Genomic DNA, 18,648 nt, shown 5'->3' with positions numbered 1-18,648 from the left:
CCCCAGAGGAGTAAACACTTGGGAAGTGTTAGAACTGTTCCCTCTCACAAAGAGGTGAGCGCTAGCAGCATTTATGGTCCAAGAGCGGGAGACTCCACTTTTCTGTTCTTTTTTTGGTAACATTTGTAAAGACCCTGAGTTTCATAGAAATCAACTCCAGCTACAAAATTGAAGCTATGGACATGAACACTTTCAGTCAGCCTTATTGAAAAACAATACTTATTCGACTGCATTCCTTTTAGTTAGAGCAGTCAGTGGGATTACACCACAATTGTCTATATGAGAATTTAGTTGAATTACTCGCTGAGGAAAGATAAACAATGGGACATTTCTCCCTTTCCGATCTAAACTTGGCTGAATAATCTTGTTAGGTAATGATCATGTGGGATATTTTACAAAATGCTTGCATAGCTTTAACATACATATTTGTGGCTTTACAGTTATATTTTGGATTTATTCTGAAATAGATCTATGCAGCTGACATTTTGGAAAATCAACATTTGCTGCTTTTGTATTATTCCAGTCCCATATAACATAGTTTGTTTGCCGTCACTGTGAACAGTCACTGTGAACTAGATGTTCAGCTCGGCATTTGAAGAATTCCAGAAGAATGTCCGTGTTAATTTGTAGTAGCAAATACATATAAAGAACTGTGGCCCATTAGAGAATGACAGGAGACTCCTTCTCATGTATCACCACTCACCTGTATTAAATATTCTGTAAACCAAATTAGAATTTGGATTAGGTTGGTAAAATCCAAGGCAAGACCTTGAAAATTCAGACAAATCCCTCTCAGGGTATGATGGGATAATGGAATTCATTGTACATTATCCCACCATCAATCAGAGCATGCCTAGTCCCTTACAGGACCTTGTGTCATATCAATATGTCTCTGGGAATGGTGCCTGCTTCAGAAGGAAAAAGGCAGTATTTTCTCTGTTTTTCAAATCCAGCTGCATTTCAGTTGCAGCTCAATATGATGTACTCACACTCTGCAACCTGGCAGCAGAGAATTAACAGAGATCTAGCTTAGTCTAAAAAACTATTTGTTTAGGATATCTTCCATGCAAACATGCAGTCTTAGGAACTTCTATGGATTCTAGCCAGAAAGGTTTATAAACTTTGACATGGGCATTAATGCAGCAGAAAAGCTTGATGCAGACCCGGCATGAGCCCCCTTTTCCTCTCTCCTCTTCTTTAAGGGGAGGGCATTTAAAGTCTGAACCTGGTTTGATATTCTGCTTCAATGCGCTAGGTGATTTGTACAAAACTATTTTTTCTGTATTTAGACAAAATGTAAAATGACCGATACAATGAGAAGAAGTGGATGAGGGAGGAGAATGAGTGGAGCACAGGAGCTTGAGATTTGCTGTGGCCTGGTCTCATGGCGCTGCCCCCGGTTTAGCGCAGGGGTGGCTCACCTGTGTCTCCAAATGGATGTTGGACTACTGTTGCCATCGCCCCTGACAACAGGGCTGATGGGAGCTGGAGTCCAAAGGACACCTGGAGAGCCCCCTTCTTTTATCTTAACTGGGACAAAGAAAGCATGAAAAAGGCCACAACATTTTACAGCCTCTTTTCATAGAAAATGTGCACTGGCTGAAAGAAATACGTTGAATGCAATATCCTGCTTTGCACAGAATCTGCCAGTTTTTCATATTAGAAAATACTTGTCTTCCTTTGACCCTGCAATCTTTTGCTCCTTGGGACGCCACTGAAGGGTGAAAGGATGGAGAGGGAGATTCGAACTCAGAAGGTGTGGGGCTGGAGGAAGGCCTGACTCTGGAGGACCCACAGCCTTCGCAGCCCCCCAACAAGTCCTCAGACCAGGGAGAAATATGTGCCAGCAGGTAGTTAATTTTCCTTCCCTTATTTGCAATGGAAGGGAAATTGTGAAAGAAAGAAAACAGAGGAAAAGGGACAGAGGAACCGAAGAGCACTCCTTTCTCCCTTCCTGCACTTCCACCCTGCTGGCAAGAGCCCAGGAGGGCACTGGATAAGGTGGCTCAGCCGCCTTTGCTTCTCTCTCTCCCACCTTAGGATTGCAGCCTTAGCCTAGGGCAGAACAGAGATTTGTCCTCCTCTTGCATCGTGCTGAGCTGGCAGGATGTGGGAGGAACACTCTTGCCCTTCTCTGTCCCTAAATCTCTATTTTTAAAAACCATTTGCATCCCCTGGTTTGGGGAGATAGGGAAGGCTATGCCCCACAGCCCCTTTTTAGCCCTTCTGGTGTCAGAGCTCTGGTACTGATTCTGTCCAGAACTGTGGATGCTGCTGTGGTGGCAGGAAGGGACAATCCAACACTGGATCTCCTTCTCTGAGACTGAAGCTCCAAGACCTCCCAGAAGCCAAAGGCTCAAGGATATAAATCTAGGCATATTACTTTAATGGCACCTTTTATTATATACCATATTTTTCGCCCTATAGGACGCACTTTTCCCCCTCCAAAAATGAAGGGGAAATGTGTGTGCGTCCTATGGGGTGAATGCAGGCTTCAGAAAGCTCTGCGCAACCCTCGGGAGACCGGCTCTGAGGGTTGCGCAGAGCTGCCTGCAGTCCCTGGCTCAGCGCAGCTCTGCGCGGTCATCGGGAGCCGGGCGCGAAGTCCCGCCTGGCTCTCGATGGCAGCGCAGAGCTGCCTCCAGTCCCGGGCTCAGCGCACTTCTCCCCATTGCCAGCCCCACAAACTCGGGGGACAGCGGGGAGGCGGAGCGCACCTTCCAGCTGTTCCCGGACCTGGTTCTTCCAGCCCCACACCTGGGGGGAAAATAACATTTTTTTTCTTTATTCCCCCCCCAAAAAACTAGGTGCGTCCTATGGGCCGGTGCGTCCTATGGTGCGCAAAATACGGTAATATTTTTTTTAATGGAAGTTGCCTTGTGAAGGCTATGTTCTGAAAGATGATCCAAAAACAAGTAAATGTCATTGGAAGTATGTCCCATTGAACTTACTTCTGAATAAATTTGCACAGGATAAAAGTTGCAAGTTATGGTGTTGACATGTTTATGAATGATATTATGTTTTCAACCAAAAGCAACAATTTCCTGTCTGAAAATACTTAATGTGAAAAATAAACGGATAAATAAATATCCTGATTGTGTGTGTGGATAAAAATAAATAGATAAATAAATATCCTGATTGTGTGTGTGGATATGTGTGAATAGGCTTACACACACACACACACATGCCTACACAGCACTGAGCTCAGGGTAGCTGCCCAAAAATGGAAATCCTTGAGTTTCTGTTTTGTTCTCTGTGACATGTAGAAGGTACCTAATGTCCTCATGTCCTTATGCGTGCAGTGGGTGTGCAGGATGTGCCCAAGCACACCTAGATAGATAGCTAGATGGATATTTTTTTAAAAGCAGGGATCAAGGTAAGCAGAAAGAGAGGAACACAGGCAGAATAAAAAGACTGGAATGGATCTGCAGCTTCTGCCTGCGACTGTCTCTGGAAGCCGTGGTGGGTGATTGGCTCCAGTGCAGGCAGTAAGGGAGGAAGAGGGACTCCCTCCTTTGCAGACAAAAGGTGCTGAGCCACTCCAGCCTTTTCCTTCTGCCGGCACCTGTCTCTGTCTGAGCTCCGGTTGCCACCTTTTGTGGAGAGAGCTCTATAGAGTGAGGGGCTGCTTTTGTGGCAAGCAAGTAAAAAGGGGAGGGGTCATCCTGTCCCCGGCCCTCCAGATCTGGCACAGGTATTTTTATCGGAAGGAAAAATCTCCTCTTTTGGCTTCTTGCCCACACTTGTCGTAGTTGTTTGATTAGCATTTTGTCTCTATATCTCTTCTTTGATCTCCTTGTCATTCTCCCCTCTCCATTTTCTTCATTTAAATAAATGAATGAATGAAATTCCCTGGGTGCGCACCCTAATGAAATGTGCTGTCTATAATGCTGTGTCTTTCTGTGCACTGGTTGGTGCTGGTGGCCAAATGCTTAGTGGGATGACATCAAGCCATGGACAAGTTGCATTCTATGCTATGGAGGCAGACAACTCCCAGAGTTGTCAGAGATGCCAATGAGAAAGGAGATGTAGAATGAAGAAAAAAACAGTGAAGGAGAAGCTGGCAATACACTGGAACATGTTATTTCACATGGCTGTGAGCTGCATTTATCATTTTGTTTCGTTTAAATGTTACAGAAAACATAAGGAACGTAAACACAGGTCCTAGAGACTCAGTCTGGCCCCTAACAACTTCCTATCAGGTCCCCAGCATCATTCACAATCCCAAGCATTTCAGATACATTGTAGAATCATAGAATCATAGCAAATGGCTCTTTGCCACCAGTCTCAGTGTGAATAACAGAATATTTCTGAGAGTCCATCCTTTGCTTTGCTTGATGACCTTCAGACACAACCAAGGAACTCTTTACATTAAAAAGTCCTTGGACTCAGACTCTGGATTTTATGGTACATAAAAAGGGAAGAGTCTGCCAAAGGGAAGGCAAGAGTTAAATAGCTCTTAGCCTTTGCTTCAGCTTGCACTGGAGTAGTTTAGTAGGTCAGATTAACATTGCTTGACCATCAGACCCTGCTCAATTCAAAATAAGCTGTGTTAAAAATTAGCTGTCAAGCTGAGATGTGTGTTTTTAGGTTTTATCTGATAATAACTGAATGCTTTATACGCCAGTCTTCAGTGTGGCTGCTTTTAAGCTTCTCACCTTCCCATAGTGAAGCCACTACAAATCACTACAGTAATATTCACAGCTCATGCAGTCTGTTGAGACTCCCAATATAGGGCTTGCAACTGGCATGACTCTTTTGATTACAGAGCGCTTCCAAACTCCCAACCACTTGCTCCCAACATTTTCTCCATGAGCAAAAAATATGCTCGGTGCCACTTTCAAGGTGCCAAATTGGAAAGACCCCATTCTTTTGCCTCTGTAAATTCAGAATGTATTTTACTTACATATTCTCTCAAGACTCTTTATTTATAAATCATAGCCATTTTATGAAGATACATTTGCCACATAAGTAATATGTACATAAGATACATGTTTAAAAACAGAAGGTGACTGTTACAAAGCCCACCTAGAAATTCAACAAAAGAAACCACCTTCTGGTTCTACAGTATCCGTAGTGTAGGGTTGCTGAGCAGTTGTCTTCTTTGCCAAAGGGCGTTAAATGATCTCTTAAATTCCATTCCATGACAACATCAAAAGAACCATGAGAGTTCACAAGATTTTCTAAGTGAATCAGGTGAGGGTTTGTTCACTAGAATAAACATTATCTGGTGAGCAGCAAGCTGCAACTCCATTAATAGGTGTTTTATTTTATTTGCATGCTTTAGCTGTCCAGAAGATCTTAAATTGTTATCTTCAGAGCTCCAGATGCATGCCATGTGGTGTTTGTACAACTAAAAATGAAGGGGTCTATTCTCATCTCGATGTGTGGGGAATCCCTGAACACCAAGAGAAGAACATATCCTTAAGGGTTAAAGGAGGGAACACATGTTTATTGGATCACAGGGCTTAAGGTACTGATTTATATTCATTATATAGACGGCTGACTGCAATACTGGAAAACGTTTTTGAATTTGGAAACTGACAAGCACATTTATCTGACTTCTAGTTTTGCTTTGATTTTTGAACCTGGCAGAAGAGTACACATACTTTTGCCATAAAAGTAAGCCTATGCAGATTGTTCCATTTACTGTCAGGTCTATGGGTGGCCCACAGAACTGACAGACAAATATTTGGCTGCCCAAAAAGATCCAGAAGGGGCCCCCAGGATCTCTTACTAAATGATTGATAGTGTTGCCAGAACAGCACTTTGAGTGGGCTGCGCAAATCAAGAGTCCACTCTGAGCGATGCACAAATCAAGAGACAATTTTGAAAGGAATCATAGGGCACATACATACACCCTAAAAAATATTAGGTACCCCCCCCCAAAATACTGTGTGTCCTCAGTGATGCTTTGAATTGTGTATGCAAAAGATGAAAGAGAGGTTTGTCTGATGTGAGAAATGCTTAATCTTCTGAGTGAATACATACAACAGCGTATTTCTGAGATGGTAGCTTGACGTGAGAAAGGATATTTTAGAAAAACGGTACATATTTTAATTCTCTCTGCTGACATGATTTAGTAGTAGAGTTGGACAGTATAATATTCAGTATATTTTCTTCCAGTGCTCAGAAGTACGAGCTGAGAATCAAATCAAGAATTTTTGCAAAATTAGAATGCCAATGGGAAGCAGATACTCCAACCCGGAGTCAGGGGTAGGGCTCCATGCCATGTGCCATTTTCCTCTTTTAAATCCAACCCCTCTTTGAAATCAAATATATGTTTAATATTATACAATTGAAGCAACTTCTAGCTAGCAAATTATATCAGCTTTGCTTTCTGATTAATGACTGTTTCTATTTTGGACAGCAGAATCAATCAGCACAGGAAGCAGCCTGTTTTGCAAAAGACATTGTCTTCCAAGCATTAGAACAAGACTGGTTGTAGTTACACAGATAGGCATAAATATCCTTTTTTATAAAAAATAATAATAATCAGGTAATGTTACTAAAAAGGCTAGTTTGGGCTAATTTACTAATCCACATGGTTACAGTTGTTTTGGTGGTACAGGACTGAACCAGGGCAGCTGCACCCAGCTACTAGGAAGCACAGTGGACTTCAAGAAGAACCTTGCTTACAAAACGAACTTACCTTGCATTAATGAGGTACTGTGCTAGGCTGATGTTTGCAGGTGATCCTGTGATTGTTACTTGTCGTTCTGCTGAGCCTTCTGTGGCATTTGCAATCTTGATCTGCGCTCCTGACATTTGCCTGATTTCATTTATCTTACTGCCTTGTCTGCCAATGATGCAACCTATTAGCTAAAATAGGACAAAAACAGAGTTTAGGGCAAGAGATGGAAGCAAAAAAAATCTTCTCACAGCAAATGGGGGTTATCATCCAAGCTGCAATCCAAGCAACTAAACCTACGATAAGATGACCTTAGGCAGCAGAGCCAAGTACCACTAAAGGGCAGACAGTGGTTAATTTCACTAGAAATTATATTTTTCTACTATTTTTCTACTATGTAGCCATTTTCCACCCCAAGCACCAAAATATCTTGGGTCAGATCTGGATTCACTTGTCTTTGTCAAGGGGCATAGATATCTAAAAACTGAACAAAATAGCTTTAAGTCTGCAGGGATTGATTTTCAAGCTATTGTATTTTAGCTTCTTCAACTTTTTCACTGACTAGGACACAGCAGGATGGCACGTGTAAGATACTTCTCAAAGCATCTTGTACATCAATTGTTGCTGGCATCAATTTTCTCGAGAGACAATGGAGTGTGCCTACCGGGGTGAAGTTTTCAACCACTGTGGTAGCACCAAAGTGTGTATGGAGGTTGCAGGCTACCCAGACAACAAGACCCTCCTCTTGGCCTTGCTGATGTGGTCAGCAAGGAAAGTAGAGCAGTATGCTTGACACCAGCTTGGCTGCAGGGGTAGGCAGAAGGAGGTGGCGCCATCTAACAATCTTAAGGTCTCCACTCCAGATTTGTGTAAGGTTTACTCTTTAGACTTTTCTTCTCCTGAAGGTTTAGGACCAAAGTTTTCTTTCTCCTAGATGGGCTACCTTCCCAGGTGGACGAGCCCCACCTGCCCCTCATTTCCCCTTCAGCACCTACAGAAACTGCCTTCTTGACTGTTGGATCCACTCTTGGTCTCGTCTGTTCAATCCGCCAGAGCCTGTCTTTGCATGCAGCGGAAGTCCCTAGCTCACCAAGGGTTTGAGACCCATCGACTCCCCTTACCTGGCTTAGCTGGCCAGTCAAAGCTGTTCCTGGGATTGTGGCCGCTGTCACATGCTGACAGCTTTTAGGAGCCACAGGTGACAGCTGAGTACAGGGTGGGGACCAAAGGTGGGCAAACTACCCAAGAAGGAACATGACATGTCCCCCACCAGAGGTACTACCCCTTCCCTAACACCCCTAATAGCTCTATATAAATAAAGACAACAATTCAAATGAAAATGCTATTAAGTGGTTAACTTATGCAAAATAAGGTTAGCAATAAAGGTTGCCAACTTTTTTCCTAACCAGGTTCCTACATCTTTAATGGGGTTGCCAGTGTTTACTGGTCATTGCTGCTGATCTGCCTGGGTCATAGGGTGACATTAGTGGGGAGCTCACATTGGCCCCCCATGCCCTACTCTCACTCCAGCTGATTTATGCACATTGTAAAAGGCGCAGGAGCCACCCAGGCTGCAAGTTTTCAAGAATTGACTAATCTAGTCTTAAAGGCTGCAATAGAAAAAGAGGAAATGTAGTTGATAAAGAACGCACTAGCCTCCCTAATCTCCCACACTTTCCCCTGAAGGCTCTTTTGCGCATTAAAAGCTGCCCATTAGAAAACAACCACTGTGTCCCTCAGAGATATTTCCTCCTCCCCTGCATGCCTCTCAAATTATCCTCCTTTTTCTCCACTGTAACTCATTTCACACCTAACTTCTATGTCCTGACCTACCTTAATTGTAAACACTTCAAGGTTTACAGTTGGTCTGGTCTGACAGTACTTTCATATCTCAGACCACTTCATAAGCACTCACAACTATCACCTCCAAAGTGTTTTCTCTTCTTAAGTTGATCTCTAAAAATTCTGTGTGGATTTTAAAGGATATATTCCAATTTGTCCTTAAACACATGGAAATTGGATGGAATAGATGGTATTTTTCATGACGCACCAGCCCAACACAGGTTTTGTTACTGGGTCACCCCTGGTAAAGGGTGGCCTGGGATGGAGAGGCAATCAGAGTCTTCGGTGACGAAAGCAGATCAAGGAGTACCCACAGACTTATGCACGGTTTAGGGGAACATGCACCCACTCACCCTGAACAAGCTGAACATCACACACCTGAGCAGACAAACCTCCTATTAACAGTACCTCTACCTTGTCTGGATTAAGCTTTGGTTTATTGGGTTACATCTAGTCTCACTGACTCACCTGAATTTGATAAAAAAGAGAACTTTTCTTTTTTTTCTTTTCTTTCTTGGGTTTTATAAACAAGAATCATGTTATACAAGCAAGTATACCAAGTTTTCTCATGTCATTTATATATCACAAAAACAGCATAAAAAAGGAGAACTTGAGTTGTGTGTCCTCCAGCTCACTCCAAACCTCCAGATGAACTGACTCAGTGCCTTCATGCAGTGGTTAAAAAACGTAAGAGAGAGAACAGAACTCTGTGGAACCCCAAAGCACAAGTCCCAGGAAGTTGAACAACAATCCCCCAGCTCCACCTTCTGGAATCTGCCATCCAAGCAGAAACAGAACCACGGCAAAGAGTGCCCCCAGTTCCCAGACCCAGCTCAAAAGAAGGAAACTACGGCTGATGGTTCCTCATCCAGAGAGGTACTGCCTTGCAAAACTGTAAGTGTATTTCCTTTGGCTGGCTTGGGCGGATGGCTCTGCATTCATGGTTAAGTTAAAATCTGAACTAGGGACTCCCCAGTTCACTCTGAGTGACTATGCTGTATCAACTATGATAGGTAAGAGATACAAACAAATCTCACGAAGAAGAGAAATTAAGTGTACTTACATCATTTGGAATAGTGAGCTCATGGGAACTGGTTGGAGTACTGGTATCCAATCCTAGATTTGAAGGACAAAAGAGGGGGGTGGGAATTACAAGGGTACTTTTGAAACAGGGAGAAGCAAAAACTGTGGCATTCATAAGTTTTTTAGTTTTAAAAAGTGGAGCAAAGAAAAATATTGAGCAGCTAGCTCAACAAAAAATAAAGCCAGAACTGCAGATATTAGAGCTATGTACTAATTGGAATGTAATATTTAAAAAGACATTGGCTCCTACCAAAATAACAAAAGAGTATATATATATATTCATCATATATATATGATGCTGTTAAAGGAAAATAGAAAACTGTAGATTTCAATTAGCAATAAAGTTAGAAATCCAACACTTGGTTGTAAAAAATAAATAGATGGCTCAAATTCAAACTTCCAGAAAATAAAAAGTGGGAATCTAAAGCCAAAAAATACATATGAAAACTGAAAAAATACATAAATATGGGGAGAAACTAGGCAAGCTATAATGTTATATAGGGGATTAGTCAATTTGCAGAGGGTTGGAAAGAAGGGTGTTTTAAAGGAGTAGGGACGAAATACCATTAAGGTTGCAATAGGCTAGATTAAATTTGGATGGATAAAAGGGAAGTGCTTAGGAAATGCAATTAATGTGTTAACACTCAAAATTACAGATCTACACAGTCCACAATAGTACAAGGAACAGATTCAGGAGCAGCGAGTTAATGAAAAGAATAAGGAAAAGAGTGCAGTACTTCTTAAAGAAGTTTATTTATCAGATACACCATATATCCATGTCAGTTCTACCTTATCCATTTTAATTTTTTGTAAGCAAATGTTTCAGCAGCTTACAGGTGTTTTATTTCCCAACAAATTTGTCCATTTAAATTAGATTATTATGTCTAAATTCAGCCAATTCTCTCATAACATATAAATGTCATGTCAACTGATTTACTGAACACTGTGTACTCAATTCAGTTTCCCACAAAAGTTTTGATGTATGTGATAAAAATGTTATTAATTGCCATTCAAAGTATGTGCCAGTGTGCAGAGCTTGTCTTCTGAAAATACGTAAATCTATAATTCCACTGAAACAAATTTAATTATTTCAAACCTAGTCAATACACTAAATTTAACATAAGGTTGCCATACGTCCAGAATTTTAGAAAATTGGCAAAATGTCCAGGATTCTGAGGTAAAACTCAAAACAATTTTGAGTTTCCTAAAAGAATCTCAACAACTTTGAGTTACGTCCCCCCCCCCTCAAAAAAAGCTCAGCAACTATTTAACAACCCTTCATTAAGAAAATTTATTTGTGGCTGAAGAGGGCATTTTGTTCAATCATCAAGGCAGAAGAAGGTATTCCAGGTAATTCATCAATACAGAAATTCAGAAAGAACTTGAATCTGCAAAAATATATATCAATGATCCACAACACACAATATTTACTTCTGGTTTACGCAGGCTCCCTTCGTGCAATTTTAACCATCAAAAACTTCAGGCACATGGCACATCCTTAGTGGCTCATAACAACATTTGATGCCTGATAAAAAAGAAACCCCAGTTCTTAAGTTGGTGGTAAAATTGAGGTAAAGCACATGAAAACCCAGAACAAAGCAAAAATGTTTAGCGATGACAAAGGAAATCTGATACAGGGAGCCACAGGAGGGGAAAGCGAACAACCGACAGAGATTAATGAGTAAAAACAAAAGGAGCATTGGCCATTGGCGACATTTAGCGGTGCTGCAAATGCTGCAATGGCCCACGGGAAACAAAGCTGTTAAGAAGAAGGACATCCCCAGGGAGTCATGGGTACGTACCAGGGAAACCAGGGGTGGTCTGCCCAAGGGGAGTAAAGGGGGGATGCTGCATAGCCAACTGGTGAAGCTTGGTCAACTGCAGGGCAGGATGGGAAATTAGAACTAACCAATCAAATGGAATTATTTCAGAGTAGAAAAAAACCATCTTAACACGTTTCAAAACTGGATTAATTAAAATTAAATAATAAAAAAGTTTTAAATCATTCACTCTAGTCTACTAATAGAAAAGTAAGTTAAAATTACATTGCTACCGTTATCACATGTAAATGGCTACTGTTAATATCTTTAACTACCGTTCTGTATAATATTTACAATTTTAAAACCAAAATATATAACATGCATAAAATGGGGTGGGGGTTAATTTGTATCTGGGCCACTGTACTTTCTATAGCAACGCTGGCACAAAGTTATCTGAGAAACCTAGCATTTGACTAAATGTTTCACTGCTAAGGAGGGTCATTCATAGATGCTTCCTTGACATTTAGATACTCAGAAAGTAATGCTGCCCAGAACAAATAGAAGAGAAAATAGAAAACGGAAAGCAATTTACATGCGTTGGACTCACGTCTGGATGAGGGATGGCATACTGCCCTTGAATTGTGAATGCCTGCAAATGACAAAGACAGATTAAAGATTCTCAGCAGTCATGTTTCAGAATAGCTTGTGCTTCAATTTTTTATTTTATGTTTTAAGAGAGTGTGCTTGTCTTCAATTTATGAATAAAAAATTCAAAGCTTAAGGCCCATGACCTGCAATCCAGAAACTTTGGCTTGCCCAATTCTTCGACATGTGGAGTGGGATATCCTATCTCAAAACCTGCTTTCGGAAGTCCCTTTTGTTTCAAAAGTGGTTTGTAATGCAACTGGAGTGGGTGGCAGGGAGTGCTGCCCATGTTTCTAAAGGTGTTACATAGGAATATTCCGAAGTAGCCCAATTTGGACAGTTGTTTTCAGTTATGGGTCTCCAGAATTGGGTAAAGGTAAAGGTAAAGGTACCCCTGCCCGTACGGGCCAGTCTTGCCAGACTCTAGGGTTGTGTGCTCATCTCACTCTAAAGGCCAGGAGCCAGCGCTGTCCGCAGACACTTCCGGGTCACGTGGCCAGCGTGACAAGCTGCATCTGGCGAGCCAGCGCAGCACACGGAACGCCGTTTACCTTCCCGCTGGTAAGCGGTCCCTATTTATCTACTTGCACCCGGGGGTGCTTTCGAACTGCTAGGTTGGCAGGCGCTGGGACCGAACAACGGGAGCGCACCCCGCCGCGGGGATTCGAACCGCCGAGCTTTCGATTGGCAAGTCCTAGGCGCTGAGGTTTTACCCACAGCGCCACCTGGTGACACAATTCTAAATCTGGGATCCCAAATCCTCCTCCTTTTATCGGTATTTGCATCTTTTACACAGATATTCTTGGAACTGAAGAGCCCCAAAGGCATTTTCTAAACAAAGATTTACTCAGTATGAGAATTGGAATTCTTCTTAAGATATAAACTAGACTAGGTATTATATTTATTTTAAGAGCACTGACTTTCCCCCACAGGGTCAGGTTCAATGACTCCCATCTGTCAATGCCTATTGATACCTCATGATATATTTTGTTGATGTTTAATGGCACTATTTATATAAGTCTTGTAGTATTAATATGCCTAGATATTTAATGTTGTCTATGCAAATAAGAGATTGGTATTGTTTAAATAGTTAAAAAGTTATTTCCTATTAACATCAACTCTGATTTGAACCAGTTTATAGTATATCCAGAGATATTGCCAAACACATCTATATTTTGCATTAATATTGGAACAGTGCCAATTTCTTAAGTTTATAAAACAGAATTCTATCCCCTAGACATATGAATAACTAAAAAATATTGGATTGGGACTTTATTAATATGTGATACAAATATACGAGTATGTGATTCGTGGTCTGCTCTAAGGGTTATTTTATGCACAGTCCTGCATGCTTCCATATCTGACATACCCTCAGCCTTCCCCTCCCAAATTAACCTGTTCCAGACATGGCTTCCAACCTGGTTGGGGGGGGAGGGGTCGTAGGAACAGAGGCATGGCAGGGAGCATGCTGGTGTTAAGGGCGGCACAGGTAGGATTTTGGGGACAGCAACAACAGAATTACATCTATCACATCAGAAAAGCAGTACTATACCAGACAGAAAAGTAGTAAAAGTTGAAAACTAACAGGCGCTGGCTGAGGCTGGGCCAAGACGGTGTGGTTTCCGGCTGAAGTCAAAATGGTGTCTGCTCTTACCTGGCCCCCTGCAAAAATTATGGGTGCAGAGGCAGGTTTGGGGCGGTAAGGAATGGTGGCACCTTTGGGTGGTGACTGAGGACGAAAACATAAGGCAGTAAGAGAAAGTAAACATGCATTCAAATTTGTTGCTTGCAAATTATTGTTATGGTACTGAGAATCCCCAAAATGTGATAGTGAAAGACTCAAAACAAGACTGATTGGTTGTGAATGCCTGAATTGTACAGGGTGTTTGAAAAGTAATGATGCACCCCTGGACAGTGTATCCATAGTGGGTGTATAGTTTTACGTTTTGAACACCCCACGTTTCCAGCCAGGTATGGTAGGGTAGCATTCACATACATAGATGTTAAAAGTTTTTTGTTACATACTGTTCCCCACTGCTGGGATGTAACATACAGCCAGTATCTACTTGGTAGTAGAAAAGAAAGACTAACCAGGAAAACTGGGAGCCACAACTGCTGTCAAAGAGATTTATGTGCTATATTGCCCTAATGGCAGAGGGCAACCCTCCAGAGTTCCCTGTATAGCCCTCAGAGCTCTCCCCCAGGCCATGTCCCATACTGGCCCAGCTTCTAAGTCTATTGTCCTTGAACTCTGATAATGCCTCTTACATGTCTGACTAGAGAATAGTGAGTGAGTGCATGTAGAAACTAGCCTATGGTACAAAGGTGAAATCTACATCCATTGCTCCACCCATCAGCACGTGGCCCTCAAAGCTGCCCAGAAAGAAAAGCAAGCATCGGACTGAAAATAAGCTGAGCATCCCTCAATCACAGTTACTCAGATTTGAAAGACAGCCTGCAACAAAAGCTCTTGATCATCATTTTAACAGACCTGCATCCTACCTCTAGCATCACCACGCAGATTTGCTTCACACACTGAATAATGGCGTCAGGAGTGCCCGATATTGTAACCGCACGTTCTGTGGAGTTTGGTAACATATCGCCAGCAACTTGCACTTGGGCTCCTGTAGACTTAAACACAAACAAAGGTGTTACAAGAAATGCACATCACGCAAACTTTTCGCTCACTGGCACATTTTTGACATCTCACTCACCCCTGGAGGAGGGACGAGTGAGGAGGGAATGGCCTCCTCCCAGCCTTGTGCTTTCTCCTCTGCCTTTCTCCTCCTGGTGCAGGGCTGGAGGGAGCTTGCAAGCTTTTGCCTGGCTGTACTTTGCCCTGTTGTTCAGACTGTCAAAGTGGGGCTAGTTTCAGGGACGGTCCAAAGTGCCTGCTGTGCACCCCCTGCCACCCCCGCCAAAGCCTCGCAGCAATGGAAAAATTCCAAGTTGGCTGTTGTTGCCACCACTTTCTGATCCTTGTCGAAATTCTTTGGCATTAATTTAAATGGTTTGGGTTTTTCTACATACTGAATTTGTATCCCACTCTTTCTTCAAGGATCTCTTTCTTCAAGGATTAATTGGGAAATGGATTAAAGCAGGTTAAGGGGTGATATGATAGCCATGTTCAAATATATAAAAGGATGTCACATAGAGGAGGGAGAAAGGTTGTTTTCTGCTGCTCCAGAGAAGTGGACACGGAGCAATGGATCCAAACTACAAGAAATAAGATTCCACCTAAACATTAGGAAGAACTTCCTGACAGTAAGAGCTGTTCAACAGTGGAATTTGCTGCCAAGGAGTGTGGTGGAGTCTCCTTCTTTGGAGGTCTTTAAGCAGAGGCTTGACAACCATATGTCAGGAGTGCTCTGATGGTGTTTCCTGCCTGGCAGGGGGTTGGACTCGATGGCCCTTGTGGTCTCTTCCAACTCTATGATTCTATGATTCTATGATCTCAAGGTAATATCTCCCTATTTTCTCACAATTACCTTCTAAGGTAAGTTAGGCTGAGGGACAGTCTCTTCCCCAAGGCCGCTCACTGAGCTCACTGAGGAGTCAAACCCACGGCTCCCTCATCCAAGTATCTCAGGTTCAGTGGAACACTGCTGACTGAATGTCATTTAAAACCAGGAAACAATTTCATTGGACAAATCCTTAAGCACTAGAGTATTTCATTACTACAAAAGCTGCATGGTTCTCCTTGAATCTTTAATCTTTTCTTTTTGATGATTTATTGCAGCCTCCATTTTTGTAGTTAGTTGGAAGAGTAATTAAAACTAATATTTTTACAAATCATTAAAGTACCAATTAAAAACAATTGGTGGTGCCTGAAAAAACCCAGTCTTGAAAATGAACACAATTCCTCGCTGAGTGATTCTTTATTATTCAATATCTGCCTTTTATTGTATGTTTTGTATGATATTTGGAGTATTTCATAATGGTGAAAGAATACTACTGGTGGCTGCTCAGTATCTGCCTACAACCAGCTGTGAGTAGCCCAGTCATGTAATGAGCTAGTGATCTCCTTCTGCCTCTTCAGACTAGATAATTATCAAATGCAAGAAGAAGACATGGAAAGAGAATCATTGTCATTATATAACCTGCAGTGGCAGCTGGTGGGCTGGAGGCCAGGCATCTAAAAGTGGTTGAGGAATGCTCACACAATAACAGAGTTAACACAGACAGACACACATGGAAACATGCAACGCTTTTTGGAGGCTGATCATCTAAATCCATTCCGATCTGAGTTTATGCCTGGCTATGGGACAGGACCAGCCTTGGTTGCTTTATCAAGAGAGAGACGGGGGGATGCAACCACTACTTCTGCTTCATCTTATCTTGCAACCATTGGCCATAACATCGTCTTGGATTCGCCTCCTTGCTGAGGGTTGGGGGCACTATGTTAGGGGGCTTTCACTCCTCCTCATGGGTGCATTTCCCAAGAGTAGCACTGGCCGTCTGCCTTTTGGTCTCTTGGCTGTTATGCTGCAGAGTGCCATAAGGCTACGTATTGTCCCCAGCGCTATTGAATATTGTTATAGGTTTTATAGATTTTGAGAATGAAAAATGCTAAGATTTTGATTAATTGGGACATGGATTAAAGCAGTGTCTCCCAACCAGGGGCCATATGCCCCCCCCCCGGAATATTCCAAGGGGGCCACAGGTGAAAAATGTGTAAATGGGGGGGGGGCACATTGGAAAGTGAGAAGTGAAGGGAAAAAACATATTTTTTTCAAAATCCTGATTGGCTGGCTAACTACTTGCCAATCACAAGCAGGAAGGGGACAGGGGCTCACCGGGGCCTAACGCTCCTTTTTCTTGAAGCAGTCCTGGTTTGTTTCCAGTAGCAGAGGGCAATCGCTGAGCCTCCCGTTTTAGAGCCGGCAATCCAGAGCCCCCAGGTCAGGCTAAGTGTGGTGGTGGGGTGGCAATGGGTAGGGCTGGGCGAGCCAGATCTGCTTGTTGCTGCCCCCAGTGCTGGGCCCGGTGGCAGCCTGGGCCTGACTCTGCAAGGTGCAATCCACCCCAGCGCCTAGTGGATCAGGGCCTTCAGATGTTGCCAAGGGGCACAGGGCCCGTCAGCAGTGCCAGCCCGGCTCTGCAAGGCATGGGGTGAAATTCTGCTCCAGGGGAACCTGATTCCCTGACATATATCACTTACAAACTCACGAGAGGTATGTTTTAGGACACAGGCTCTGTTTGTAGGGGGCAATGGTGAAGCCTGGCAAGTCTGACCACTGACTGAGTATGCATCGTATAATACAGCCCCAAATCAAGGCACAGGTGTTCCATGATGCATGTGCAGCATCCCTCAACAGAGGAGAGACTGCAGGCAGGATTTCTCTGACAGCAGAAACTTTGAAACCCACTGTGCTAAAGAAAACAATCAATACTCTGGATTGCTGCCTACCTCCCTGATTTCTTTGATTTTGGACCCTCCTTTGCCTATAAGGGATCCACATTGGCTTGCAGGAACTACAAGTCGCAGCGTTACAGGAGGCTTGCTTGTTACCGTGCTGTTTGTCATCGAAGCATTGATATCCTGAAATGACAATGTCAAGAAGAATTAGGCAAGGATTTATTAGTCCGCTGGACCCTTGAGAGGAACAGTTGAAGTACTTAGAGAAAGAATAAATACGAAGAAGTGTGATTTCACTGCATATATGCATATATAAGCACGAAGTAGATAAATAGGTACAGCTCCAGCGGGAAGGTAAACGGCGTTTCCGTGCGCTGCTCTGGTTCGCCAGAAGCAGCTTAGTCATGACCGGGAAGCTGTACGGCGGCTCCCTTGGCCAATAAAGCAAGATGAGCGCCGCAACCCAAGAATCATCCGCGATTGGACCTAATGGCCAGGGGTCCCTTTACCCTTTACCACATGGACAGCTCACTCCACATTGGACTGGCATGGAGGGCAGGGCTCTTTGGGGGTGGGCCTGGGGAAACAACCAGGCTTCCCTCAGGTCTGCTCCCAGGGGATTTAAGCAGCCTGCGCTGGCCCCTGACACCCAGCTCTTCTTCATCAGATCAACCTCCCCACCCACTCCATTAATCTTGACTTTATCCCTACTGAATTGGCCTCCAGAAATAGGGTATCCTGTCAAAGGGATCCGTGATGTGACAAGCACATTTAAGTGCTCTGGACAATGATGGGGTTCCACAGCTAGCCACCAACACTTGGTGACTGGAGAGCAGTCCCAACCCAGTGAACTCCCTATCCTTATGTCACAGAGTTTGGTCCCAAGGGATCATGCCATTCAGTCGTCATGGGTCTTCGCCTTACTTAGATTGCTTCTGCCTGGCTCAGTCTGCTATATTTTCATGTGACCTCCACAAGGACAGATTGTTCCAACCCCAGCAAACTCTGCTACCCTGGTCCATTGCCTCTCCTTTGTTTTCTTTGGGTAAGCCAGGAACAAAGCTTTGTGTTTAAATAAATGTTCACACTTATTTTGTATCATGAATTCCAAGATGTCATGGGCCATAGGTTCTGACCACTTTCTCTGCATTAACCATTAATCTCAGATGGACAGGATTAAGTCCAGATCCCCTTGTCCATTTTTTTACCTTTTGAGGTGAAAGCTTGTAATGAGAAAAAGTTGGTTTTGGCTGTGCACAAACTCCTGTTTACATGGTATCCAGTTTGTACACATGTCATTAGCCACAATGCTATCTATCTTTTATCTT

General features: G+C 43.1%; 1 protein-coding gene across 25 annotated transcripts in view; it reads right to left on the bottom strand.

The window, feature by feature from the left end:
* Positions 1 to 18,648, bottom strand: part of LOC310661537 (poly(rC)-binding protein 3-like) — a 246,593-nt gene that overhangs the window by 13,499 nt on the left and 214,446 nt on the right. For 18 of the 25 annotated variants that reach the window (XM_083407852.1, XM_083407851.1, XM_083407832.1 and 15 more), the window contains 7 exons: positions 17,372 to 17,503; positions 14,464 to 14,592; positions 13,547 to 13,690; positions 11,909 to 11,965; positions 11,359 to 11,434; positions 9,537 to 9,589; positions 6,653 to 6,822 (listed from right to left, as the gene is read on the bottom strand). In XM_083407852.1, coding sequence (XP_083263978.1) covers positions 6,653 to 6,822; positions 9,537 to 9,589; positions 11,359 to 11,434; positions 11,909 to 11,965; positions 13,547 to 13,690; positions 14,464 to 14,592; positions 17,372 to 17,503 — 761 coding nt within the window. Of the gene's footprint in view, positions 718 to 4,061; positions 5,424 to 6,652; positions 6,823 to 9,536; positions 9,590 to 11,358; positions 11,435 to 11,908; positions 11,966 to 13,546; positions 13,691 to 14,463; positions 14,593 to 17,371; positions 17,504 to 18,648 lie in introns of those variants that run through there. The other 7 variants (XM_083407840.1, XM_083407839.1, XM_083407846.1 and 4 more) reach the window with 5 other exon arrangements.

The sequence above is a fragment of the Podarcis tiliguerta genome, assembly GCF_965153285.1.
Source record: "Podarcis tiliguerta genome assembly, chromosome: 13".
In the NCBI taxonomy this organism is placed as follows: domain Eukaryota; kingdom Metazoa; phylum Chordata; class Lepidosauria; order Squamata; family Lacertidae; genus Podarcis; species Podarcis tiliguerta.
The sequence above is the reverse complement of the archived record's forward strand: the minus strand, read 5'-3'. Positions and strand labels throughout refer to the sequence as shown.